Below are 27,476 nucleotides of genomic sequence, written 5' to 3'. Positions count from 1 at the left end.
CAGAGTACTTTCAGGAGTTTCAGAGTACTTCAGGAGTTTCAGGAGCTCAAAATATTCTGAATTGCAAGTTTTAATATGACATTGCTCCCATCATTAAGTTGCAGACCAATTAAATTTATTTTTTCCAAAAGCTATTTACAGATTTACAAATATTTGTTTTGCATTTTACAAAACGTTATGCTGGGTAATTTTAAAAACACTTCTTTACAAAAGCTACATAAGCAACTACATTGATGTGTCAAAATTAACAGGATAGCTCTTGGAATATTAGCTAAATGCCTACCCTTAAAAGACACAGCTAAGCTAAACAAAGTACAAGAACGACTAAAAGACCTGTTTCTAAGCCTCCATGCTCCTGTTAGTAGGAATATAACCGGCCCATGGATGAAAGAACCAGGGAGTTGATAATTCTGCCGACTGCTCCTCGGTACTGACCAGAGATTCCACAGCTGGATCCAGTCACATGAAGGGCTGAAGGTAAGAGGGTTTGATTCTAGTGCAGTGACATCAAAGTGAGGCTGATACTAAATACAACCCAAAAGGATGTATTCTTATTTGGCTACTAGAAGAATAAAGACTTACATTCCAGTAGAAATTACCATGGGATAACAATGAGAGGAGTGAGAGATGTGTCAGACTAGTAACACTCAAAAGCTGTCTTGAAGAAAAGAAAGACCGGTTTAGAAACAAACTGGAAATTTGAGAAAGATGGTGACAAAATCAGAAATAACCTTCCTGTCAACACAGGCACCGCACAAAGGACACGGGCTGCAGTGTTTAATCCTAGTGTCTCTTGGCAGCAGATTCATGCTGCTTCTAGAGCTAAGTATGACTTACGTGAAAACAATGCAGATACTTGTTTGAAGCTACAGACAACACGGAGCAAAACAACTGTGATGCACGTTTCTCCATGAAAACACAGATACGCCAAATTAATAGTTCATTTTACAAAATAATTTGGCAAAATGCATCTCCTTTCTTCCAGTGCCTAAAGGCGCTGTTTCTCACCTGTGTGATAAAATTTTCTGCACCTGTGACTCCAAAGAACAGAGCTGTCAGCGCAATATTCTTTGATGCATCAAATCTTGAGAATTGAGGGGAAGCAAACAAATATGATATTTGGCAATAACTTACTGGACCACCTGCATTAATTTCATTACTTATTTTAAAATACAATTTAAAACTATCTATTGCAGAGTTTTACTTCACAACAGCATACTGCAGGCAAATTGTGCAGCAGAATTAAGTTGGACTTGTTGCAGACTAGCCTGTAAAAGCAGGTAAATATATCACTTTTTTCAAGATCAAAACGACTAAGATACTTATCAAATACATATTAACACTGAGTCTCCTGTATAAACTGCCCTCCTTCCTCCAGAAAAGCTTACAAGTAATCTCTTAGAGTAACATTGTGATCTGTATTTTTAACATGTTCGGTTTTAACAGGTGTTTTCCATGTTTGGGTCCCATTTTCTCTATTTGTATGAACAGGAAGCAGCCAACAAATTCCTCTATGGTGCTTGGAAAATGCAACTTCAGACTGCTTACCTGAAATTCCAGAAACAGTGCTGTACATTCTGTAGCTGGTACAGTTTTACAGAATTAGCTAAATACCAAAAGGTGATAAATTACTTGTAAAAGGATCTTAGGGCACATTAGAAGAGCACCTTTGTATAAGTATTGCGTGGCAGGAATCACAGACACGAACAGGCTTTGGCGAAGAAGGCAGAGGCAGTTCATTGTCCGAACAGGCATTGCAGAAGATCTCACCACAGTTTCTACAGTGATGCTAAATAATGGGGAGAAGGGAGAAATGTTTGTGAAGAAAAAAAAAATAAAAAATTACAGTAGAAATATACTTTGTAATTGGATACCAATAAACCACATATACAGAGCAATCTCAGGTGTGATTCCTTCCAATTCTTTGGTCCAAGCATGGAATCAGTTTTCAAAAGACAATTCATCTAAATCCCAATCTATGATGTAATCCTATACAGACCAAATTTCTAAACTTTGCAGATTTTTTTCAATCCCAAGAATAACATGAACTAACATACTTTGCCAAATAAAAATATAATATAAGCATGAGTGGACAATTCTGTCAAGCAGCTCATGAGATTTAACATAAAAAAAATAAAATAAAAATTTCTGCATACATTAATAAAGCTTGGAAATTAACACCACTTTCAAACCACAATAAATTCATAACCTTTTAAGTTTATTATACAAAAAATGCAATAAGATGACTTGCACGTGTCAAATTTTAACAGTGCCACAGCTGACAAGCACTTGAGATGATGATTCCACAAAGTAGGTTGAATAATTTTAAGTATGGTCCTCTGTAACACTTCACCCAAAGGCAGCGTTTCTTTTGATAGCAGGGCCTGACTGTGTTACACATATCAAAGAATTAGAAAGCCATCCCAGAAAATATCTACACGTTCATCTGAAGGTTGACATTTCACACTGCATCGCTACGATAGCTAACACATTTCTCATAATACATGTAAAAAAGTTGGAAGAAATTATTTTAGTTTTACCTTCCTTTTGGAAAGGGAAAATTCCTTTTCACATAACTTGCAATGTGTAGCCTCTTTGTCCTTCAACCAAACCTGGCCCTGGAGAGAAAAAAAAAAAAAAAAGATCATAAATATGTGTATCCGATAAAGGTAAACTTCGGGTTCCAAAGGACAAAACAAATCAATAGGAGTAGCGTTTACTGCCTGAAATGCTTAATGCCCTGACACCACTCTAATGTCACAGAGACATTAATGCAGAATAAGTCTGCTCCAAAACCCTGCTAAGAGAAAGGGAACAGGTGCAAAGAGAACATGCTTGGGGCAGTAAAAATGGTCAATAGCTGAGATGGGAAAAGCAGAAAGCCATCCAAGTCTCAAAGCTGAAGCTTATTTCCTTGTCCATCACAGAGGAACAGTCCTCAAGATGCTGGGGAGCAAAAAAAAAAAAAAAAAAAAAAAGGACAGTATCAAGAGCTGTTCATTTCCTTCTGTCTAAACCAATTAATAAAAACAGTAGTGTGTTTGGCAAAACCACTTCGCACACCTTTACCTGGACTGAAAGAATACCTAAGGTCACACACCACGCGATCCACCGTGTGCAGACACAACCGCTGCTCTCAAGCGCTCCCTGAGCAAGTTTTAAGGAAGTTACCAATCATTCAATGTTACAAATCATATTTTTAGTGGCTTTTGGATGATCAAGTATTTAGTGATTGCTGACAAGTAGCACATAATTTAAGCTCAGTTGGCTACATATTTTTTCCCAGATACACTGTAAAATAAAAAGGGTGTACTATTGCAAGAAGTGTCAAAATGCATACTTCTATGTCAAACAATAAAAATCAGAAACAACTGAATATTTTCCTTCCCTAAGGCTACAGAGAATCTGTGCTTCTCTCGCATTGTAGGATATCATACAATGAGTGTCTTCTGTAGAGCTGCTGCTGGAGAGGAGCCTTCTCATGCTTGCAAAACAGTTCAATGGGGACAGTGGGAAAAAAAGTATCTCTTCCCTCCAAATACTACCAACCTGCAATGCTTTGTTGGCTTCCTTTATATCTTCTATTTTCAGCTTTGATCTAAAAAGTAAAGATAATGCTATTTCAAACTTTTGTCAGTTACTTCCCAACAACTTTAAAAGGTGTAGGTATTTAACAACTTTTAAGCAGAGTACTCTGAACTCCTACTTAATATTTCATACTACAGCAGCATCTAGGAGATGCTGTCCTAAGTACTACACAAAGACAACAAGCTCTCTCCAAAGGGCTCGGAATCCTTTGAATGGCTGCAGATATGTTTGGGATTATATGGATAAAAGAAATTTGTACCAGCGTAGCTCTGTGCAAATACCTAAAGCTAGCACATGGCATTGGTATGAACCAGGAATTCAAATTTCTGGACTGTCATGCTGGGAAAACCAACCTTCCCCCAGCAATCCAGTGCCAACCCACTCAGAATTGTCTAAACTACAATATACACAATAAGTTTTTACACAGGGCATGAAAGCCCACACTAGTCATGGCAAAACCCTTGTTCACGTGAGGGCATCTTCCAGGCCACTCCCAACACTGCCGTCTTTGGCCACACGTGGGCCACTCCATTGCAGAGGCTTGCTGAGGTCACAGTGGCCACCACTTTGCTGCAGGCCCTATAAAACAGGCCCCCTGCAGCTGGCCCAGCACTCGCTGAGCATCTAGGCCCTCTGACTGCCAGCTTGTGCGGCAGGAGGAAGACTAGAAGAGCAAGGCGAGCAGCAGGCCTCCTTGGTGTGCGAGGACAGCGATGCCGCCCGGTGAAGCACCAAGAAGGAATGCACCTGAGCAGAAGGAGATGTGTCATGGGCAGAGGGATAGCGCCGGCGGCACAAGAGACACCAGTGTCCAAGGGACCTCTGGCGCCCAGCCCACAGACACATACAGGCGGTACCACTGGCACCGCAACGATGCGGGGAACAGGCCGGCCCCTCACACACCCAGCAACAGGGGGCCTGGGCCTTACCATAGGAGCAACGGTGACGTGGGGCGAAGGCGGGAGCATCAGGCAGACAGCCGCGGGGAGCAGAGGCGTGCCCATAGTCCGGAGCATAGTGCAGGACCCAGTAATGGCCGTAAACCAGAGGGCACCGTCGGACCCATGCATGAAAATGAAGCCGACGGTGGCATGGGACCGAGGTGTGGGACTGGATGACCCCCTGGTTTGGCACCCCGGCCAGAAAAACATTCCAGACAGAAGGCATCCCGTCCGGGCAGTCCCAGGCAAGGACTAGCTTAGCCTTCTGCCCAACACCGTGGAGGCCATGGAGCTGGATCCACCAGATGTGGAGGAGCAGGTGGAAGTGGATCCACCTCTGCCGGGACAGGCCTGGGACTACTGCAGCATGTCTTTGTGCTCTGCCATCCGAGAGCACCAACAGCATTGCAGGAGTGCCTGGCGAGCCCCCTACTCGTTGCTCAGGCTCCATCGCAAGCATTAGCTTGGAGCCACCAAACACCACGGACATCCCGCAGGCTTGCCTGCAAGATGTCCCGGCAATAAACAGCTCTTGCCGATTCTCAGGGGTTGTGTGGGTGCTTCTTTTTTGGGGGGAATGGGCTAGTTGTGCCAGGGGAGGTTTAGGTTGGATATTAGGAAGAACTTCTTTACTTGAAAGGGTTGTTAGGCAGTGGAATGGGCTGCCCAGGGAAGTGGTTGAGTCACCATCCCTGGAGGTCTTTAAAAGACGTTTAGATGTAGAGCTTAGTGATCTGGTTTAGTGGGGGACTTGTTAGTGTTAGGTCAGAGGTTGGACTAGGTGATCTTGGAGGTCTCTTCCAGCCTGGGTGATTCTGTGATTCTGCTTGGGTTCTTTTTTAGGAAAGATACGATATGCAAACTTGTCAGCCACTTTCAATGAAAAACTCCTCCTACTGCCCCCCATACCCTTTTTACCTAGGATTTTCCTTATCAGAGCACTGTGCACAATTGCTATGAGGTCACAGTTAGCCCACAAGTCAAAAATAAAAATAAACAGACTTCAACTAACTGGACATTATTTCTTCCTGATAACTGGTTAGGTAATCTTGTCTTATACATTGAACTTCACATGACCACCATCCTATTATTTTTCTTAATCCAAGTTAACATGACAAATGAAATCATCATGAATAATTAAATTACTCGCTTAGCTTGGATGCCAGTTCTTGGAGAGCAGCTTCTTGGTCTTGACATATCCTTTTCAGTTGCCTGTTTTTTTCTTGAAGTTTAAGGAACTCCTTAAAAAAAGAAAAAAAATATTCACACAATATAGATGTATATGCCTAAAGTCTAGCAAATATAGATGTATGTGCCTAATGGCTAGAAAACTGCTCCTAACCCAAGCTGATCTTACTGAGAAAAGTAAATGTATTGATGATTCATATCAGCTGATGATATCCTCTCTATAAAGATTTCTAAGTCCAATTCAAACAGCAACAATTCAAGATTAAATTCTTAGACCCTAAGAGCTGAAGCATTTTTGCTTCTTCAGTCCTCTCCAGGAAATAAATACAATTTATTGCAGAGATCAACAACACTATATAGCCATGTACCAAGTCAGAGAGAACCTAAAGCACTTTCTGGCGTATCATAAGAAGACCGTGTTCAATAAAACTAAGAAAGGAAAATGAGAATTTCATTTTTCCTTATTCAAAGGAGGGGGTTCTGATCTGAAGAATAAATGGGGAGTAAAAAGAAAACCAATGTTTCCAATTTTTTTCTTAATCAATCTGTGAGAATACATTAGTCTAATCTCTCTTATCTACTTGCAGAAATCCTTAGAAATACCATGCCTAAATTCATAATTAACTTTGCAGTCAGTTTCTAAATTACTACTGAAGTTATATTGCAGAATTTACTTTTTTAAGGTTAACTATTTCTTGAGTTTCTATTCGTAGATGAGATATAGTTTCTTTTTCCTTTTGAAGATCATCCTCTAGGGTTTGCCGCCACTCCTTTTCTATCTTCAAATCAGTTTCCAGTTGAAGCCTAGAATATGCAAACCAAACAAACAAACAGAAGAAAACAATCACTGAGCACAACAGTATCACTTATAAAACAAAAATGAGTTTATTTCTGGGTGCAATATCCTATTACCATAATAAACAGCTGATGTGTTTTTTAAAACAGAAATAGTGCAGCACTATCAAAACATTTTAGACCTCATTGTAATAAACAAAACACTGTCACTTAGAAAGTGCTTTTAAAAAGAAATGCATTTAAAAGGATCAAGACTATGGCATTGTTTTGAAGAGCTGTCCAATAAATGAGCAAGAAAAGATTAACCACAACCTTCTAAGGCATTTATTAAGACATGCATAAGGGAATGCCCTCCCTTAACTTTACGTACCTTGTTTCTAAAATAAACAAACAAACCACACTGCCATTGGTGATCCAGAGAATGTTTACACACATCTCTGGTGCTCACAGAAGTTATTTAATATTGTATCTTCAGGTGTTAATCTTCTTGTTTAGAATAAGGCTTATGGAGATTTGAACTGAATTAAGACTAAAGAAGGACTTTAAAGTGCTATTTTAACTGAGCTTCCTACATGGCTGAGGTTCAACATAAAGAGGGATCTAAATCCTATTAGTTTAATAGGAGGCCAGTTATTGGCATTGGGGTTAATCTGATGGAAGATCCACTCTAGCTGGAGTTTTGTTATCAGTTTTGTGGAAGAGTTGGTGGTTAGAATGTCACAGAAAACAAAGGACAGAAGCACACTGCCCAACCTTCTACATCTAAATCTTGCCAACACATCAGAAGAGGAAAAAAAAACTGAGAGTAGTCATGCAAGGTTTTTTGATGGAAAACCTGTATCCACATTAATTTCCCTGTTTTAAAACCAAAATCATTTTTAAAGGAAAGACTTACATTTGGGACACTACCTCAGCATCTGGTTGGAAAAGATCAGAAGTGAGCATGACCTTGAGGTTTCAGAATTGCAGAATTCTAAGGTTGGGGTCTGAAATGTTCTTTTGCCCAAAATCTGCAAAGATGACTGTGGTAGTAAAGTGAACATTTGTCATGACAGTTAAACAAGTTTATTAACATTCAGAGTTGTACGAGAGGCAGGGTGGGCTGGTAATCAGATTGGAATTCACTAATATTTAAGCTCCAACCCTTGTATCACAGATCTGCAACTATCTTGAATAGTTTACTTGTTATTTTCCAACAGAGAAAACACCTGCCCCTACAGGGAGCTTTTTACGTTAGATATTTATTTAGATTAGCACTGAAAAATTTAACAGGAGAAAGGGTAGAGGGTTGGCCTTTATGTTGCATTTTAGTATTTTTGATTCCTGTGGGTTTCTTGTCATGCAGAGTGGTAAATTAATCCATTTTTAAGGCTTTTACCTTATTCATAAGCCTGATCAATTGTGCTATTATGCCATTTCTGTTTACGTTTACACTATTACATACTTGCGGGGTTTGTTAAAAGTGTGGATTACTACTACTACACTATGTGTTTTCCCCTGCTTATGATAATTTCCTAATGAATTATGCCAGCACCTTTAGCCAAAAAATACTTCTGTTCTTTCTCCTCCTTTTGAGCTGCATGCCATTTCAGAGGTGCCCAAAGGTATCCTGACTTCCCTGGAATGGAGTATTTTCTGTCACCTTGCCAGTACCTAACATTACCATCTTTAGTATTTACATTCTGTTCAAAACCATTTATCAACCACCAGCCTGCATTAACACAGGAGACATGCTGCACTGCAGAAGGTTTATGGCTATATATTTTTCCAAACAGGACAGATATACTTACAGCTGTTTCTCCTTCTGGGAGAATTCTTTCTGCAGACTTTCAGATTTATTCACATATTCCTGTTTAAGTTTCTCATCCTCATTCTCAGCCTCCACTTGAGCCTTCTCTGCTTGCTGCAATCTGGTGTAATTCAAATCAACTTTGGGTAAAACTGAAGCTAGAACTAGGGTGTAGAGGGTGAAGAAGACAAATAAAAGAAAAATGGGGAAATAGAAACATCTCTAAATAAAAACAAAGCTTGGGGGAAACTCACAAACTCAAACGAGAAATCCATACAATGCCTAGAGAACTAGCTCCTGTTTTTCATACAGTAAGAGAGTAATCACTGTAAGTAATCAGTTTTTTTATTTTATGCTCATCAATAACAGATGCCAAAGCATGATGATACATTTTAGAATTGAAGCATATACCTTTATGTTTTTTTTTTTTTACTCTAGTATATGTTCCTGTGTTATTTTTAGAAGCTTTTTTTTTCCTTTTTTCTCATCTTTTTTAAAATAAACCCTGTAAAAGTACTTGGCTTGTACTAATCACCCATTAAGAGAGGGCAGAACATGTGTTGTGCAAAAGCAGCTTAAAACAATTCAAGCATAAGGCTGAATACAGAGCACTGCAATCAGACAGCAAAACACTTAACTAGCCTAATACGAGACACACCCTGACAGGTCCTACTACATTTAGAGAACTATCTCAACTACATCACATTAGTAATTAACTTAAATAATCTGTATTAAAAATAATACATTCTTACAGTGGTTTAAATAACTCCATACTACAGACAAAATAAATAAAACTGATTGATCATGAAGGGAGGGATTGTTTTTCTTTTGAATTTAATCTTTCCTTTCTGAATTCTAGGGGTTTGTTTCTGCTTCAGCTACAGCTCCCCTTGAAATCCATTAGCTCCTTGTGGTTCCTCTCTGCTTGACCACCTCTGCAAGTCCAAAAAAAAGATGGATGTAATGTAACCAAAAATAAAGGTGTCGAGATGGAACTTGTGCTATTGTGGCTACACCTGTCTTGATGAAAAGGCTGGAGAGTAAAAAGGCCTGTAAAATACCACTGAATGCCCCCACCTGCTGCGTCTGGTTTAACAAACATGTTTCAAGTGCCAGCTCAGGTAAGAGGTGGAAGAAATCTGTGATAACTCTCTTGCTGTGCTTTATTTGACAATTCTCTAGCTGAATGAAGAGTAACTCTCATCTCCCAGCTAAAAAGAAATTAAGTCAGCAATACATCTACATTTGTGCTTCCACTGATGAAGTTGCACCAGTGGGAATTTCCAAAAGCTACCAGTAAACAAGTGATAAAAGACTGGAACTAAAATACTTTCTGAAGTATGTACTATCTCACTCAACTATACCAGTTGTTGTAAGTGTGTTCCCTGTCACATTTGCAGAGGTAGTGCACAAAGGGGCCAAAGCAGATGTGTGGAACGGAGAATACTTGGAAAAAGCAGGGTCAATTTACTGGGCAAAAGACTGAATCAAGTTACACAAGACAGGAAAAGACATGGCAAGTTAAAACCCTCTCTAAATTACAAATTAAACTGCCATGCAGTTTCCACAGCCAAGGTAGAAAGGCAGCTTGTAACCCAAGAAACATGCTAGCCAACCCAGGCTACAGCACCATCCTCTAGACTAGCACCAAGGCCAACAGCACAGCTGTAATTCAGACAAATGCTGAGTTTGACTGAGTTCACAGCAGGATTTGAGATTCAGATGATACTGAGGCAGATACTTGTTCACATTAATTGACTATGAGATCATTAATGCTCCCATTTCTGCTATGGTCTACCTTGTTTCTTCATTGTTTCTGTTTTGGGTTTCTTCATTGTTTCTGTTTTGGATTTTCTTCAAGGATGGAAGATTTTTATTTTTTTTTTTTAGAAGTCAGCTCACTTTAAAGGCTCTTGCTGGTTCCAAACCAAGGAGTAAGATATATAATCACAAAGTAAGAAACCCTTCTTGAATTATGGTGTCTTGCCCCCACTTCTGCAAACACATTCCCTCCTGCTGATTCTTTTCCCAGTCAACTCCCCTTCCACACTTCAGGGGAAACAGCGAGAAGAGCACGAAGGGCAGTCAGCAGCTAAAACTCCCTTACTTCAGCAGTGCAGGCAAGCAGCAACTCAAAGCAGAGATATGATTTGTAAAGACTGCTTAGTGACGGGTGGAGAGAGGGAAAAGGGGTTGGGCAAAACCACAGGTTAGGATTACAACGACCTGCAAGAAACTCAGCTTAAAAACAAGTTAGACAAGTTCAGGATCTGTGTCTGAAATGTAAATCCTATCTACTGCTACAGCTTCCACTGTAGCTATCCTCGGCAGGAGCTACAGCTACAAAATGTGCTGGAGCACGCTGCCCTCCCTTTCTGGAGCCCTGCCTAAGTCCAGGCTCCAAACACAATGTACCTCTGTGAAAATGTTTTACCCTCTGTCACATCAGCAGAATGGAATTGTGCTTTAGCTGTTTTATCCCCAAACCCTCAAATTCGTCAACTGTATGTACTCAACATATATTTTTACACGTCCCCCCTTTTTTAAACATACTATTCTGAAACAGCACTCACCCCCCTTCCCCGAATCTCCTGCTCATGCTGTTCAAGAAAACAGTGCTAGTTACAACCAAAAAAAAAAAAATCAGAGAGCATGCTTTTGGGATAAACACAGCCTAAAAGTGAAAGAAATAAGCAGGGGAGAAGGGAAATATTAGTCAGAAGGGCTACTTTTTAAATCTTTTAGTACTGCAAACAACAGGAAAATGGCTAGATTAGCAACAAATGTCATAAATACGTACAGTCAAAATGAAGATAGCTAACCTTTTAAAATAAACTTTCACAATTAAGAAGTGATTAAATAGCATTAGAAAACTAGCTTACATTTGCTTAATAATAGTGCAATAATTTACTTTCTCTCTTTTTTTTCAAAGAGGGGCAAAGTGAGATCAGAGATGATATTCTTTCAGAAAACAAAATAGAACCCAGCTATGATCAGTTATAGTGCAGGATTTCTAATACCACTTTATATGTAAAATTGTTATTTTACAATGCTTAAGTTGTATTTTATCAGTAATTATTTAAACACAACAGATCAGGAGGAGCTTTCAGAATGATATATCTTTGACAAGTTTATACTGGTGCTGAGCTTCATGGCTGGCACATTTGACGAATGACATTGCAATAGTCCTAGTTTGAGTTAACAGATCTTTGTCACTTCATGAATGCAGTGGACAAAAATCAAAGACAGATGAAGGCAGCAAAACAGTAAAAACAAAAATTGGGATAAAGGATAAAAAGAAAAAGAAAAAAGAGGAAAAAGGATGTCAATAAAAGAATATTCATGTCACTAATTTTTAAAATACATAACCATGTTTTTTATAATCAGATTTAAATGAAAAAAAGACATGTCAAACACCAACATGACAATGTTTATGGATGTGTTATATTCTACAATTAAAAAGACCAATGTTGCATATAGGCCACTAAATTAAACATATGCATCACATTTTAATGTTATGTTACACATGCAATCTAACCATAACGGAAGTTTGTACACTGGAATTTTAGTCTTTCACTTTTCAAGCTTTCAGTGAAAAAACTCATTACATGGCTAGAACAATGGTAGTTCTAAAGCAACTGACAATAATTTTAAGAGCTTCAGCAAATTCAGCAGTGATCCATGAAGGCATTAAATGTTTATATTAAGCCCACGCTTAAGTATAAGCAATATTAATGCTTTGCTTTCTATTGCATTTCATTCATTTGGGGGGGAAAAAAGGGTAATATGAATCCAAATTTTGAAACAGCTGAAAGAACAGCTTTTGGTGTCAGCACAAAAACATAGGACCAGAAGAAAGATAGTGGACGAAGAAAAATGAAAGATTAAGTTTGTATTTTAAATAAGTGTACTTGTTAAAAAGAAAAAACCAAACAAACAGTAAAGCAGTAGCTAGAGTTTCAGAAACTATCTTCAATTTTCTAGTTGAAAGTTACATTTCAGTGGCAACTGCGTGAGAATGAAGTATATGTAAGGGGATGGAGAAATGAATGAAGAAAAACAAAGATAGACCTGTACCTTTGTTCTAGTTGTTTCATAGTTGCATTAATTTGATTGGTCTTATCCTCTAAGCGACCAATTATTTCATTCTTTTCTTTCATAGCATCTTCAGAGACCTGTGTTACAAAAAAGGGTAAAACTGAAGTAGGTATGTATTGCATACTGTTACCCCATGGAGTTTTTCTCTTCAACATCTGAAGGGAATAAATGTTAGAATGACTTCATATTTGGACTCTTTTTAAACATTCCCATCTAAAAAATGTACTTGACAAAGTACTTAGACAAAATTTCATGCCTAAAAACATGTAGTTTTGTACTTTACAAGTGTAGATGCTATTTAGTAAGTTGGTTTCCTTTCTTAGTTCATCATTTTGCAAGTCAACTTAAATTCATTGACCGTATTTTTCAGTAGCTCACTAGATCCTAACCAGTCAAGAACTAAGATGCTTCGGCCTGGAAATCACTAAGGTTCTCACACTACCAGACTTTACCATATGTGCCTAAAAATACTTGGCGAATTTTACTAGCACATTTTACAATTTTGATTGCTTGCACAGCTATCACAATCTCAGCTTGAAGATCTAAATGCAAGGGAGAACATTATCCTTGCTATACAGATCAACACTATAAACTGGTCCCTGAACAGGAAATTCAGCATGATTAAACTGCTTGACTCATTTCATTGTCCAGAAAGTGGGTCTGAACATCATTAAGTGAAATTTGTGTTACGGTCCCCAGAAGTACATCTCTAAAAGAAAAACAAAAACCTACAAATCCTAACATAACGAATAACATTCCCTTCTTATTTTTCTTCCTAGCTCTGTTTATATTTCTCATCTTCTGGTCCAGTTTCCTGACAGTTGCAAGCAGAAGAGTAGAATCCTTTGTCCTTCATCTCACTTAACTCTCAGCAGCACACTATTTTTTTCCCCTCATTCTGTCAGAGATTTGACTGGTTTCTTGTGCTGTTTTTGATAATTCCTTCCATAAATAAAACTTACTTGGTGCATAAATAATTTAATACTAAACTTCTCTGGTGTTTTGTTAAATGTATTTTGGGTCTCTGAGATCCATATTCTCACAAAGAATTTTTTTTTTTTAGCATTGCACTGTTACAGATTTTCTTTATTTGTTAACAGATTTTAAAAAGCTGTAATTAGCTTTCTCCAATGAACCTTGTTTTCAAATGCCATGCCCTACTTTGAATGCTCACATCTCATTTCCTCTTTAACTCCTCCCCATGTGCCTGTACCTTTTATAGTTCTCTTTGTTTTTATACAGCACAGGCCAAGAAGTGTGAATACCGCTAGATATTTCACATAAGATGTTACAAGGCCATGCTCTTACTCTCATGCTCCTATTCTCATGCTCCGTTATTCTACAATCCCAATAAAATTAAGTGACTTCCTTAAAATTCGCTTTGTGTGAAATCATGTTTGCATCAGTAACATTCTAAAAAAGCACACTGACCTACAAAGTGGAAAGAAACTAAAAATTAAGGAAATAGCAGTATCTAAAGAAAATGGTTATATATCTTTCTTACTTCTGTCAAAATCATTTCACCAGAGAGCAGACTTTACCTGCAGCTTTTGGTACATTTCCATGTTAATCGCTTTAACTTCATCAAGCTGCTGTCGAAGGCCTATGAGTGTATCCTGCTTCTCATGGATGTCCTTCTCCAGTAACTTCATGGCAAGTTCTATCTCATGTTTCATGCTAACTTGAACTACTAGCTCATTCTCCATATCCTACAAATCACACAAAAATCACACCAACGCAACGCAACACAGAACATTTAAACAATTATGCAACGTTTTATCTACGTTTTGAAAAAGTACAAAGCTAACTCTAACAGAGATGCAGTACCATCTACTTCACCACATCAGAGATTCTGCCCCTCTGTAACTTTGCTGAGTAATTACCCACTATCTAAACATTACAGTCACGTGCTTAGTGCCTTATGCTTTACAAAGCTTAGAGAAGACAACTCACATTTCAATACTGGAAGCATTATTTCTTACAGAGTTGACTAAGTATTAATTACAAAAATAGAACTACAGGATTTCTAGTTTTGCAAGAAATACCTAGCATACATACACAAAGCATACAGTACTACTAACAATTTATCTAAATTTTTTCAAAGAACTTGTATTTTCTTTACTATGCTTTAGCAACATTGTTACAGAAATGCTAACGTACAAATTGCTCTTTCAGAAAACCTTTTTATTACATGCAGTTAGAGAAACAACACTCAATTAAAGGCAGTCCTTGACCTGAGCAAAAGCAAAACTAGAAATAATTTCAGACTCTTCTCAAGTATAATCTCTTCTAGAAATGCTGTGTGCTCCTAGAAAAGTGCACTCACTTGTCGAAGCTGTGATTCTTCTCGAAGCTGTCTACGTGCTTCATTGTACATTTCATCTAAACCCTGCCTGGAGTGTTTGTATGTCTGAAGTTCTGCTTCAACATCCACTTTAGTTACCTACAAAGATATGCAGAATCTTTTTTCATTACAAGTTTAGCAATTAACAGCATAATCCCCAAGCACAGTAGAAACAGGAAAGCAGCTTGTTTCTGCTACGTGGTCATCACTTTTATGAGAACTGAGTAAATGAGCAAACTAAGCTGTACTCCAGTACAGTACTCCTTCAGAACATCATTCCGAAACATCACTGTTTCAACACTGAACAATCCAAATATCTGTCTAACCTGTGCTTTTACTTGTTTTCCTGTAAAAGAAGTTTACTTATTTTCCTGTGTAGGAAGTTATGTAAGGAGTTACAAATTACAGCTTAAAAAGCATTTAGCAATTGTATACACAAGTATTCCAAATGATGTAACATTCTTAAAATGAGACAGATCAGAATAGACTGTTCACCAACTAAAACACATACTACCTTGGCAAGATTTTCAGATAACAGTACTAAATGCCCTTAAGAGGTAGCTTACAGTTTAAAGAAAAAAAGAAAAAACATTTATAAAACAACCTAGTGACCTATAATTTCAACATATTTTTGCCATAATAAAGCTTCCGAGATCTAATAGATTCTTTCCCTAAAAGAGCTGTTTTAAGTTTGGCCAGGTACTGCTTACTTCAAGTTGCAATGTAAACACAGCGTGGTTCATCGTCATTCGACTATGACGTACCTCTAGATGATGCTGTGTTTTCATTAAAATCAGAGTATTTTCACTCCTTAATTGATGGTTTTCTTCCTGAAGTTTAATTATATTGTTTTTGGCTATTGCTAACTGAAAAAAAAAGGAAAAAATAGAGTGACCATGTTTGTGAGTAAAAAAAACAACAAATAAATGTTCTGATGAATGCAAGACCTAGACATTCTCTGCCCTACTCTTGCAGTCTATGAAATAAAGGATTCCTAAAGAAAACATAAAGGTCCCTTATTTAGTAATGTGTCACTTATATTACACAACACCATATGTATCCAAGATACTTCATTATTTCATGTCTGGTAAAGAAGAACATGCTTTCTTTCCATTGCTTCGTTATGACGCAGAGACCCTCAAGTCTCCTTTTCTCATCCTGCATTTTTCTTTCTATTTGCATTCAAATATATCCAATTTGATTCTTTTGCTCATCTTATATATCATATGGAGCAATTTACATAAGAAAAGCTCTCCAACGTGGTGAGAACACACACACAAAAGAGGAAAACATTACAACTGGGCCCTACACTATATACCTCCGTGACAGAAATATAAACCAGCTGATCAAAACAGGTGGACACCTTGAAGTGAAGGTTTGCAAAGGATCCAGAAAACTGAGAATTAGCACTCAGAAAAAGTGTTTTCCTCTCTGTGGATACATCAATACCCACAGCAAGCTAGCTATCTCTTCAGTCACTGAATTTGGACATTTGAATTTTCTACTTCATTAACTATTTTTCAATCAGCTTGGGTTAAAAAATAATTGTGCTCTCTCTTAAAAAGCAACATATATTGGAATCTAGCAAAGCAACAGAAATAACTGAAAATATAAGATATAAATACAAAACCAGAGCTAGGCAGATCAAAAAACTGTATATAAGCACATGGTGAATAAGCAAGAAAGAAACATTTGGCTAAAGCTGAGAACAGTAACAGAAATTGCTCGCTGAACTACTTCCTGTCTCTATGTAGCAACTGGTATCATCCATTACGGACTAGTCACCAGCACAAAATTGTCCTGACAGCTGGCATTAAGAAAGGCTTCTTTTCTGTTTTTGTCCGAAGCGGGAAATTTTGATGTTCCATAGAACTCCTTTACTGATGCTGCATGCTACTGAAGCAAGCTGACTGTAAATCCCTGGAGCTACGCACCTCTTCTACAAGCCAAATTAAAAGCATTTGAACATATTATAAAGAACTGATGTAGACTAAAAGAAGTTAAATATATTTATAAATATAGTGAGTGCAAATAATATGTATTATGTATTACTAAAAAATAATACCTCTTCAATCAGTTTAGTATTTGATTTCTCTAATGAATCAACTCTTGCATGTAGACTGCTAACTGTGCTACTGAGAGAGAAAAAGAAAGAAAGCATTATTCAAAATTACATACAAACTCATTCAACCAAGCTCGAAAGCTTTAAAGCAAGGTAGAGTGATTAACCACTAAGTGCTACAAGGTCTTCTCCCATTATTTGAGGTTTTCCTAAATATAAGAACATTAGTCTCCTTTGTTGAATGTTTATATACTGCTTCCCAACTCCCAACATCATCCTTGTCACTTAAACTCATTTTTGGATGTGATTTTACATTCCTCCTTTTCCTTTATCCTTACAGCGTATATCATATCCAAATGTTTAATGAGTTCCCTTAAAAGGCAATTTGCAATCATCATCTTGCTTTCCCCCAGTCCCATATAATGAAAACCATTCTCTAAATTCTCCTCCTCCAAAATTCATTTATTTGTATAAAATCATTGGCTTCTCCGCATTTTTTGAGATATTATCCTCAGGCTCCCTCTTTCTTGCTGCTTCTTGACTTCACTAAAAAGACGCATCAGAATTTTATTCCTTTCTGTTTGTCTGGTTTTTGTTTGTTTTTAAAAATCCAACTACACCCTTTGATCAGCACTTTGCCATTACCCACCTGCCCATTTCTGCTGTAAGCACGTTTTTAGGCTGCCCTTTATGCACTGAAAAAATCTCTATTCTGTAAAACTATTTACTTTTCCACCTATTTCTAGTATGGTGTCCTCAGAAGCCACCAATTCATTAAGAATGGCAAGGTAGAAGACATCAATGTATTTTACAATCTAAGGGGAAACGGGAAAGCAAAAAGCACCTCACAGCACTGACTTTCTTCAAGCACCATGGGATATTAGCAGCTAAGTCTGCTTTCCTGCAAACTTTGGTTCTACAAGAACCATGACCTATACAATAGTTTCCAACAGCAATGAATCTATTCAGTTTTGGTCCTAGTTATTAAAACTGCAAACTATATTATGAAAGGTAAGAAACAAAACCATGTGGACTCATCCAGAACAGTAAAATTTTTCAAAAATTATTATTAAAACAGATTGCACTTAAAATTGTACTTCCAACTGTGTATCCAGATAAATCCTATGATGCTATGAACCCCAAGTACCTTGATCAGTTTTGCCCTCATGTTTTTCATTTCTCTAAAGGTTACGTTTATCAAAAACAAAAGCATGAAAATTAAGATTTCCTCCCCTCAATCTCTCCAGAAAACGTAGACTCCTTTCCAACTTCACTGCATCCCCAGTCTAAGCATGAAGAATTTTCACCCATTTCCCTGAGGTTCTCTCTCCCAAAGCTGTGGTAGAAATGGAAATAGAGGTGTTTTACCTTTAAGCCCGGACTGACATGCATACTTCAAAACAATACTTACTTCAGTTGTCTGTTTAGTTCTTCAACATAATTCTTTTGGTCCAAAATTGCAGCAATCTGAACATTTCTAAAGTAAGAACATAATAAAGTGAGCTGTATCAAAATGCTGTAATGAATTATCATATGCAAATGTCCACATTGTGTGCTTAAAAAAAATAAAATGAAGCAACTTTGTCTCACAGTCATGAAGTCAGTAACTTATAAGTTGTGACAACAGTGAGAGACAAAAGACCAATGCTTTAACTGCAAACAATTTCTACACATGGAATGTAAAAATATATACAGTCTCAAAAGAAAAAGGATGTTTATTTACTCTGCCATATCTCTGGTTCTTTGATATACTGACTACATCACAAGCTAAGGGCTAAAAGCTTAGCAGGTTCTTTCACACTGCCACCTTGCAACCCTTCAATACAGTTCATCAGGTAAATGCAGCAGGTGACGTTGCTTAGGCTTGCTACAGGGTGCAAATATTCTGACAGCTAACTAGTAACACAGACCAAAGTAGCATGCCATCCTTGTCAAGACTGTGAGATCAAAAAATTTCGTCTTCAGGGAACTGTGTTTCTACAAAAACAGGGCACCAATCAAGAACACATTTGTTGATATGCAGAAACTGAGGCATTTGGTGTGAGGACATACCTCTCCTTTCCCCCAATGTCATCATCACTCTTTAAATACATGGAGAAATCGATCACCCCAACCTAAGGGAAAGCAAACGTATGCAGTTTCATATCATGCAAGTAACTGCTGTTGTCATTCATGGTCTTGTCTCCATTTATTAAAACCTCAGCTACATCAACTTCCAAAGGCTGGTCCAGTTTCAGTGTGTTTAAGTGAAGCTCAAAAAATTGAACAGTAATATTTTAAACAGAACAAAACAAAAGCCTAGTCTCGTGTGTTTGTTAAAAACGATGTTACCTTTGAAACAAAATAAACAACACACCGTGAAACAAACACCCTTCAGTCAAGTTCAGAAAAGATGATTTCTTACATCTGATGGAGCTTTGCCAAGAGTTCATAGGAAGATTTTTTTCTGGGAGACTATCAGACGCTACTGAACCCTATCACTGATTGATGAGACTTGAGATTAATTTGTCTATAGCATTTCACGCCATTTCTTTTTGCAGCACAACTCCCAAAACTGACCTTTCTCCCATGTTTAGCTTTTCAAAATTCCTTGCCAAACAGCACTACATCTCCATGCTTGCTGACTCCCAGGTGTGCACACTCTACTGTCCATTCATATTTTTATACCTTGCTAAACCTGAATCCAATTTATATACTTTCTGTTCAATCGTAATTCAATCATATGCACCATGAATAACATTACCTTGAGTTCTGCTTTCCACTCTATTCATGAACCCCTACAAGCGAACTTAAACCATTTATTTTACCAAAACCAATTGTTTCTGGTCTCTGGCAGCCTCTTTATAAAATTATTTCCACTTCTCTGATCCACTGCTTCTTTCTTGAGCTCCCTTTAGCTTTTGAATACAGGTAACTTGCTAAGCCTAACATTTCCTTGGTTTGTACAGTGCTCTCCTGCACACTTCCTATCACGGTCTTCTATTTGTTCTTTCCTCACCTTTTCTAAAACGTCCCTCTTGCAAAAGCTTTCATTTAAATGTATTTTGCTTATTAAAGTAAAATATTCTCCATTTACAAAAAGGCAAAATGCCATCTCTATAAAATGTACTTTGCTTTAATCCTCCATATGTGCATACACACATTTCTCCATTGAAGAGGATTCTTCTCAAATACCAAAACCATCCTCCTGGATGTGACTCCCATAATCCTTCAGAAGTCTCTTTCTGCTCAATACAACTTGCTGCTTTGGCTTTTCTGAGGAAGACGCCTTATTCACACTGCTCTTCATGAACAGAATTACTGTAGAACCTCCCCAGAGCAGCCACTATCACCTTCTCAAATCAAGTTTTCTCCCCCCTCATAGAACAAAGACAGCAAGTGATCTAGATAACAAAGGTGCGGCTAGCAATAGCTGTTTTGTAATTTATAATACACAAGTGTAATTCTCAGTACTGGGCAAAGCACTTTGATAAGGTTTCTAGAATTACATGCTTTTCAATGTTGTGTCTTCTGTTAGTCACTATCAGTGTCTAAACCATTAGACATTAACTAGCAGGAACGCTGAAGACAAGTTAACTCTATGATTCAAGAGCACACAAAACCAATTAGCTACGGCTTTTCTTTAATATAAAAATTGCTTTTCATCAAACATATGCTGAAATACAGTAACAATCACTTAAACAATTATGATTTTTTCCACAAACAATCTGGACAAAAACAATCAGGGCTGAACACATATATACTTATAAATACTTGTGCCTATGCCTTTAAAAAGATTTCATCAAGATTTTCTTGGAAAAGCTCAGAGTTCAAAGTCAACACAGTTTGCAAAGCATGCAGTGCTGCTCTACTGATACCAGTCTTGTTTGAGATTGAAAGCAGTTGCACTCTTGTAAAGTCTTTTGCTTCACACAGTGTAATATTTTATCTTTTTTTCAGGTCACATTCCTCCTATTGTGTTCCAGAACAACAATAAATGAATCGAATGGGATAATGTGAACGTGGACCTATACTCAAAGAAAGAAGCTGAGTTATGCAATTAAAATGGGAAGAACTCTGCCATTGTTACTGCTGCATCCATTTGACACCAAGCCATAAAACTTCACCTTTGCACTCTGATCATTATCAACATGCAAAGGTCTGATCCAACCAATATTGAGGTTAATGCAACATCCCCACTGATCCAGGACCTGGATCACACCCTAAACTATCTAGAAAGATTTCTAACAAGTCACAGCTCTATAATAATGAAATTCATTGTACACAAAATCTTCCAGAGTGCATGTTTGTTACTTTACCTGTATTGACTTACTTGTGAATCTAGGTCTTCACCCTTTACACACAGGTTAGCGTCTATTACATTCAACCCAACTAACAATCCAACAATAACTGCTCCTTCTTCCTCCATCATTAGCGCATGATACTCATAAAACTCACTGTTAAATAAAAAGATTGTCTAAATTGGTACATTCAGTATATGTAGGTGCAATAAATTAACAGTAAGTGACATTTAAATTTGAATTGTTTCTCTTATTCTAACCTTACTCCAACATTCTTAACGACAAAAAAGTCTGCCCATATTTTGGCTTCATGAATATTTAAAAGCAGGAAGTGCACAATTTCTCTCAGAGGCTAATAAAAACATAGATACTACCCTTGGCTCCAGAAATCTAAGCTGCAAGATTATGGTACACAAGATGGGGGTAAGACTTATCTTACCTTAAAAAAGGCTTTTTTCCTGTACACTTGCTTTGAGCCACTTCTGATAGAAAATTTATCTAGTGAAAAAAAAGCCCTGGACTTTAATAAAGACGCTCTTACTTGGCTTCTTTAATTTCAAGTGAGTAAATGGGTATAAGAAATATGGAAACGGCTGAAATTATGAAAGGGTTTTTAAAAGAAAAATACTGCACTAAGCCACAGAATATCAACATTTACTTCCTCCTCCTTGTATTTTTTTAAATAAAGTTTTAGACTTTATGAAAGAAACTGTTCTTTCAGTGGAAAAGTCCACAACTGTTGACCAACAGTGTCATCCTCACACACCAGCATCATCTACGAGAAATAACAGCTCTTCAAAATATTTACAGGTTATAGATTTGAAAATAAGATGGTAAGTCCTTTTTCCCTTTGTGCTTCATCTACCCCACCACAAAGCAGACGTTATGACAGAAGGGAGCAATGCCAGTTTTATAATTGTGAAAGCAAAGCAAATTCAAGGCAACAGCCCTTCACGCAATGGCTGCTTGGTAGAAAACCATGCACGTGGTAAGGGTGAATTAACCTCCTGTACAGAATTTTCTAGTCCATATTCTGGATGGCTGAGGAACGCAGTAGGACCCCTTCCCCGCCACCCTCACCAACGAAAGAACAGCAGGCACACTGCAGAAGGCCCCTCTACCATGACGGGGAGAAATATCATCTCTTCATCCATCAGCTGGCCCTCTCTGGATGAGAGGACAGCGTTTGGCCCCTCTGCCCCAAGGACTGGAAGAAATCAGCCCACAGGCCAGAAACTATGCCGTTCTATGTTAAAGATACATTAAAAAGTAGTAAATACAAGACAGTATTTTTTTCAGGAGATTAAACCCATAAAAAAGAGTTCTAAACAGAATTTGCTTAATTGTTTACCTGAGAAGATCTCTCTGAATGATTAAACAGCGAAGATAGTCAGCCATTTTCTTCTGCATTAGTGCCAACCGTAACCAGGCCCGGGCACGGCCCAGTGGTGTTCTGGACAAAGTGGATGGAGAAGACAAGCAGTTCAAAATCAACAATATAGTTAAGAAAATAAACTAATTGCTATCTTATCAGTATACTGGTAGAGCAACTGAGATTTCTGAAAGGTTATTTTAAATGATTGAGCAACACAGTCTGTACAGACATGATTTCTAGGCTTTGACTCCAAGCTTTGGGATAATACAAGGAAATTTTTCATTGACTCAGCCAGGTTTGTGACCAGACCCTGGAAAGAACAGTAGAAAAAGCAAAGGAGCCTGCCAGTAAAATTAGCTGATTAGCTCAAGAGGGTAAAAACATGCAGCTTTCTACACACCGTTGTACTTTGTTTTCACACAATGCATGGCTAGCCAAATGGAAAGAATTTTTAAGAGCGGTGCTTTTTCCTGTAAATACCTGCTTCTTAACCTGACAGCAATGATCGTAAACAATGACCTTGAAAGTCCAGTTTCTAGCTGAAGTAAAATGTCTGCAACAATTCAGATTCCTTTCTCCAGCTCACTTATAAAGACTTTAGAGGAATTGTGAGAAAAGTTACTGAACGCCCACTGCAATTTGCCATGCAAGTTTGCCTTCCCAATCCTGTTCTCAAAACATAGTGAATTCTAACTTGAGCTCATACATTTTACAAATTCTGTGGTATCTTGAAGAGACAATTCAAAGAAAATGAAGATGTATGTAATTAGCAAACATTAATATCTAACAAATTAAACCTGAAACTTCACATCCTCCTCTTCTAGTGCTTGCATGCTAAGTGATAAGCACGTATGTGGAAGAAAAAATAAAAATGAAAAAAGGAAACCAAGCCAAAACAGAATAAAAACAACCCTACCCCCCCCCAAAAAAAAATACCACACACACACACCTATATGCTATATCAAGATAGAAAGTGCAACACACTTAGCAAAGAGTATTATTTCATCAAGCCTGATACAAGAGTAAATAATAATATATATACCTATCTGCTTTAGATGAGGTCTAAGGCTATAAATTATAACTCTTATGCTGCCATACAACCAATGACAATGTAACCAAACCCTTTCAGAATTTAATATATGGTCAATTATAACACTAAACACAAAAGTGGAGTGCAGAGAGATGGAAGGAGATTGTAGTCTACAGCATAAATTCACATTAGAGAAGGATGCTGTACTGGAAAATACTCCTACAAAAACCCAAAGAACTGCCCAACACATTCCTCTTCAGTATGGTACCTTCTGTTTTTATACAGCTTTTGCTGACTAGAAGCATGTGTTCTTCGCAGTTCTAGACTTCAGACTGCAATACACAACCCATTTCTTTTTGTACTGTTTTTGTCTACCACTTAGAAGACTTTTCTCACAGGGATATTAGAAAAGAACACAAAAATCCCACTTTTTACAGTAAAATTTTTCAAGTAGCTACCAAGAACCACCTGTGCTCTCCCCCAGTATCTTGTGCTAGTATTCAAAGGCTTGATTAGTGCCAAACGAAATTATGAGACATCTGTAGATCAGATTTTGTGTCTTCTTGTTATATTTTACCAATACAACTTACTTGAGGCCAGGCAAATCTCTGACACTTGCTGCTATTTCCTCAGCTTCTGGATATAATTTCTCCACAAGTTCCAGAGGACCCCAGATGGTTTTATTGTAGCTTAGAAATGATTTTCTTACTAGGGGAAGAAAAATGTAACTGAATTCATTTAAACACTAGACTGGCTTCCTTCAAAACAGCTAGTCAGTTCACCAGTGTCCAAAGCCCTCTCACAAATTACTTTGCCATGAACATAGAATTATTGCTGATGCTAGAACTAAATAGTAACAAAAAGTATGACTAGCTAGAAATATAAGCTACATACATACATACAGTTGTGGAATCCTTGGATCACTTACAACAAACGGTTTACAAAACAAAAAGTTGGCAGATGTAGAAATATATGTTGTAAAGTATTAATAACAGTATTGATTATAACAGTTGACGATTTATACTTCATTCTCTTCTTAAAGCAACATAAACCACTTTGTTTTCATCTCATTCAAGATAGAAAGAAAAACTGCATGTTTGGGAAGAGAAAGATGCACCTAGCATAATTACCACACCTTTAAGGCCATGCTTCAGGCAGTGTTCCATGACAACAAAGAACTGCTGCAAAGGAGGGTAGTCAGAATCCAGAGTGCGGCCAAAGCTCAAAGCTGATTCAATGAGTCCTTTGATACTTAATTTAGCCATGTTCAGTAAATTTGCTCTTTCTACAGCTGTAGGATCTTTTACAGCTAAGACAAGAAAGAAAACAAAAAGTTATGGTTCAAGTTTTAGAAAAGATGCAAAATATTAAAATGGTTTTTGGCTGCCTTGTTCAAAGGAATGCTTATCTTAAGCTAGATAAATTCCAAGAAATAATTTAGTAAGAGCTATAAGCCACATTATGGAAAAGCATACAGTCCAAAACAAATGCCCTTACAGATTGTTTTAGTAGGTGAATGAAAAAACGAGGCCAGCAATGTCAGTTCTCCATTACTTTCTTGTTTCAGTACCTCCCAGTAACGATCAGTAACTGCAAATTAACACAGGTATCACTGCTGTCCTGAAATACTCAGCTGTACAACAGCAATCAGTGCCCTTACCATGACATCAAAGCAGCATTCCTACTGATGCCAACATCTACTTGGTGTATTATAGTATAATACGCTAACGACAAAGAGACATGATATTTCTCTTCTATATATAACCATCTTCCACTGCAGCCCTAATTTCCAATGACAGAAGCATTTGTTTTCCTTTTTAGTCTGCACATAGTCTCAGTGAGTAAATCTGGAGCTATTTCACGAAGACATTACATACGCACATTTGTGTGTTGTTTTTTTTTTTTCCTGAAAAATTAGCATTTAAGTTTATCATATAACTACAAATTAATTTCTGCACAGGAAAATTTAAGAAATAAAGGTTCCGCCTTAAATTCCACTTAAAAATGTTCTTGGTACACTTTACAAATTGCACACCACAAAATTTACATTTGGAGATTAAACCTTGGTAGTAAAATTCCCACAGCTTTTTAAAATTGTTCTAATCTGACAGAATGGACAAGGTTCCTCTTTGTAGAGCTCCAGCTACTGAAACCAGAGTGTTCAGGAGATTCTCAGTTAATTTAATTCGTAATTAAGCATTTCATGCATTCAGGCCACCTTTTATTTTGCCAAAGTGAAACAAGAGACAAAGCAACCCTCTGTTTATTCATCATGATCAAAGGAACTTGTACAGAAGCAAAGAAAAAAGTTGATGATTTACTGGTTTATGTTATTTGCAATTAAATCTAACAAAAAAAAGCAAACAAATGAAGAACACCTGTTTAAACATTGAGACACAGATGTCAAAATATGCTTATAGATTTGTGTCTGAGACAACCCGAACCTCTTCTTCTGCAAATCTTGGTGTTAGTATCCTTGTCTCTCTGGATATCAGAAAGCATGTAGCAGTGTACAAAAAAAAATATCTTTCTAAGACACACTTCCTCGATGGATTCCTCAAACAGCAATGAAATCATTTGGCTGATTTCTTACGCAGCACAGCTCTAGGTATTTAGGTATTAGATATTAGAAACTTAGAAAGCTGCATTCTAATTTTCTATACTCATAACTGCCCATCAAATGCCAAAGTACCATATTACCATATAGCCTAACCTATCTCAATTTTCCAGGAAAAAATTAATTTACTGAGGTGATATACCCAAGATAACCTTAAAAATCACTTTTACATTCTCTCAATTTACCAGCACTTCAACAGAAAATATTAAGATATGGTGGCAGACACAGCAGACAACTAGTGACAGTGCTGTGACAAGGATTCCCCCAGTTAGCAGTCACTGCTCGCTTGTTTGTCTCTTGACTGCCAGCCCTAGGAAGAGCAGCATCCATACCCCTTCTGCAACAGGCGCAGGCTTGCAACAACCTGAGCATTTCTGCTAGTATGGGTCATGTCATGTCAAATTTCCTGCTTTTTTTTTTTATTAGGTGTGGTACTGACAGTGCTAAATTCAAACTTCATCGTAGCAAAGGCTTGCTTGCTTCAGGTGGACAGCTCCCCCTTGCCACGCATTCGGTCCATATGCCCAAAGGCATCTTACAAATTCCTTTTGCAAGCGACCTGATTTTGACTTTGGAGCTGATCCTGCCCCCAAGCAGACAGAGTTCCACACCCACTGTCCTTTTAATCATCAGCCCTCCTGCCTGGTCCTTCTAATGCAGAAACACCAAATTTTAGGTCTGTTTTAAAATGCAAGCTGCTTGTATTGAACTATTTTCCTTCACCTGCTTCTTAAAACACGACTTAGGATTCTACACGGTGTGCTTTCTGACAGCTGCTGCTCAGGGACGAGATGAGGCAGACTGCCCCTCCGTAGGACGTGGCAAAAAGGGCTTTTCTCACCCCAAAACAACAGCAGCTGAAGGGCCTATTTGAAGGCAGCGCCCGTTTCCCCAGCCTCACCACCACGGCTCGTACTGCTTTAGAACCACCAGCTAACGATTTGTGAAAATAATAAAAACGTGCAGTCACAGGCTGAAGCGAGGTGTCGCCGTGCCTGCCCACAGCCGCCAGAAACCACTTCCTCCTCTCCCCGGAGCCCACCCTCAGCCTTTCCCGGCCGGTTTCTGTCTCCCCCGGGGACGGGAGGGCACCGGCCCCTGACAGCACCCGCCGGCAGCCGTGCCTCAGCGCCCCCCTGCCCGTGGCGGCCATTTTGTACTCGCTGAGGCGCGGCGCCCGCCGCCCCCCGCCGCCCCCGGCCCGAGCACCTCAGCGCCCCCCCGGGCGGCCCGGCCCGGCCCGACCCCGCCGCCGCTCACCCATGGCCGGAGAGGAGGAGGCGCCGCCGCCCCGGCCGCTCCCTGCGAGCCCCGCCGCTCCGCCCGCCCCGCCGCTGCGTGAGCCCGGCCCGGCCCCCCCGCCACACGG

The 27,476-nt window shown here is 38.3% G+C and overlaps 1 protein-coding gene and 1 long non-coding RNA gene across 9 annotated transcripts; one reads left to right on the top strand and one right to left on the bottom strand.

Annotated features, from left to right (window-relative positions):
• Positions 1-58: 58 nt before the first annotated feature.
• Positions 59-27,476, bottom strand: RUFY2 (RUN and FYVE domain containing 2). 8 transcript variants are annotated; one of them, XM_035564144.2, is made up of 18 exons: positions 27,368-27,476; positions 24,626-24,799; positions 24,081-24,198; positions 22,437-22,538; positions 21,118-21,241; positions 18,858-18,919; positions 18,217-18,282; positions 16,809-16,878; positions 15,508-15,609; positions 14,726-14,842; positions 13,941-14,108; positions 12,379-12,476; positions 8,303-8,422; positions 6,392-6,521; positions 5,676-5,770; positions 3,550-3,598; positions 2,541-2,618; positions 59-1,789 (listed from the first exon to the last, which is right to left on the bottom strand). In XM_035564144.2, the coding sequence occupies exons 1-18, from the start codon at positions 27,369-27,371 to the stop codon at positions 1,646-1,648; spliced, it is 1,821 nt and encodes a 606-aa protein (XP_035420037.1). In that variant the 5' UTR covers positions 27,372-27,476; the 3' UTR covers positions 59-1,645. The 8 variants fall into 8 exon arrangements, with proteins under 8 accessions (XP_035420037.1, XP_035420120.1, XP_035420203.1 ...); XM_035564227.2 differs by having other exon boundaries at positions 16,809-16,875; XM_035564310.2 differs by lacking the exon at positions 27,368-27,476 and adding an exon at positions 24,988-25,002.
• LOC118257109 (uncharacterized) lies at positions 1,192-12,712 on the top strand. The gene is made up of 3 exons (XR_004781467.2): positions 1,192-1,280; positions 9,161-9,422; positions 12,464-12,712. It is a non-coding gene; the product is annotated as an uncharacterized LOC118257109 (long non-coding RNA).

The sequence above is a fragment of the Cygnus atratus genome, chromosome 7 (assembly GCF_013377495.2).
Source record: "Cygnus atratus isolate AKBS03 ecotype Queensland, Australia chromosome 7, CAtr_DNAZoo_HiC_assembly, whole genome shotgun sequence".
NCBI lineage: Eukaryota > Metazoa > Chordata > Aves > Anseriformes > Anatidae > Cygnus > Cygnus atratus.
Note: the sequence above shows the minus strand (reverse complement) of the source record. Positions and strands in the feature narration are given on the sequence as shown.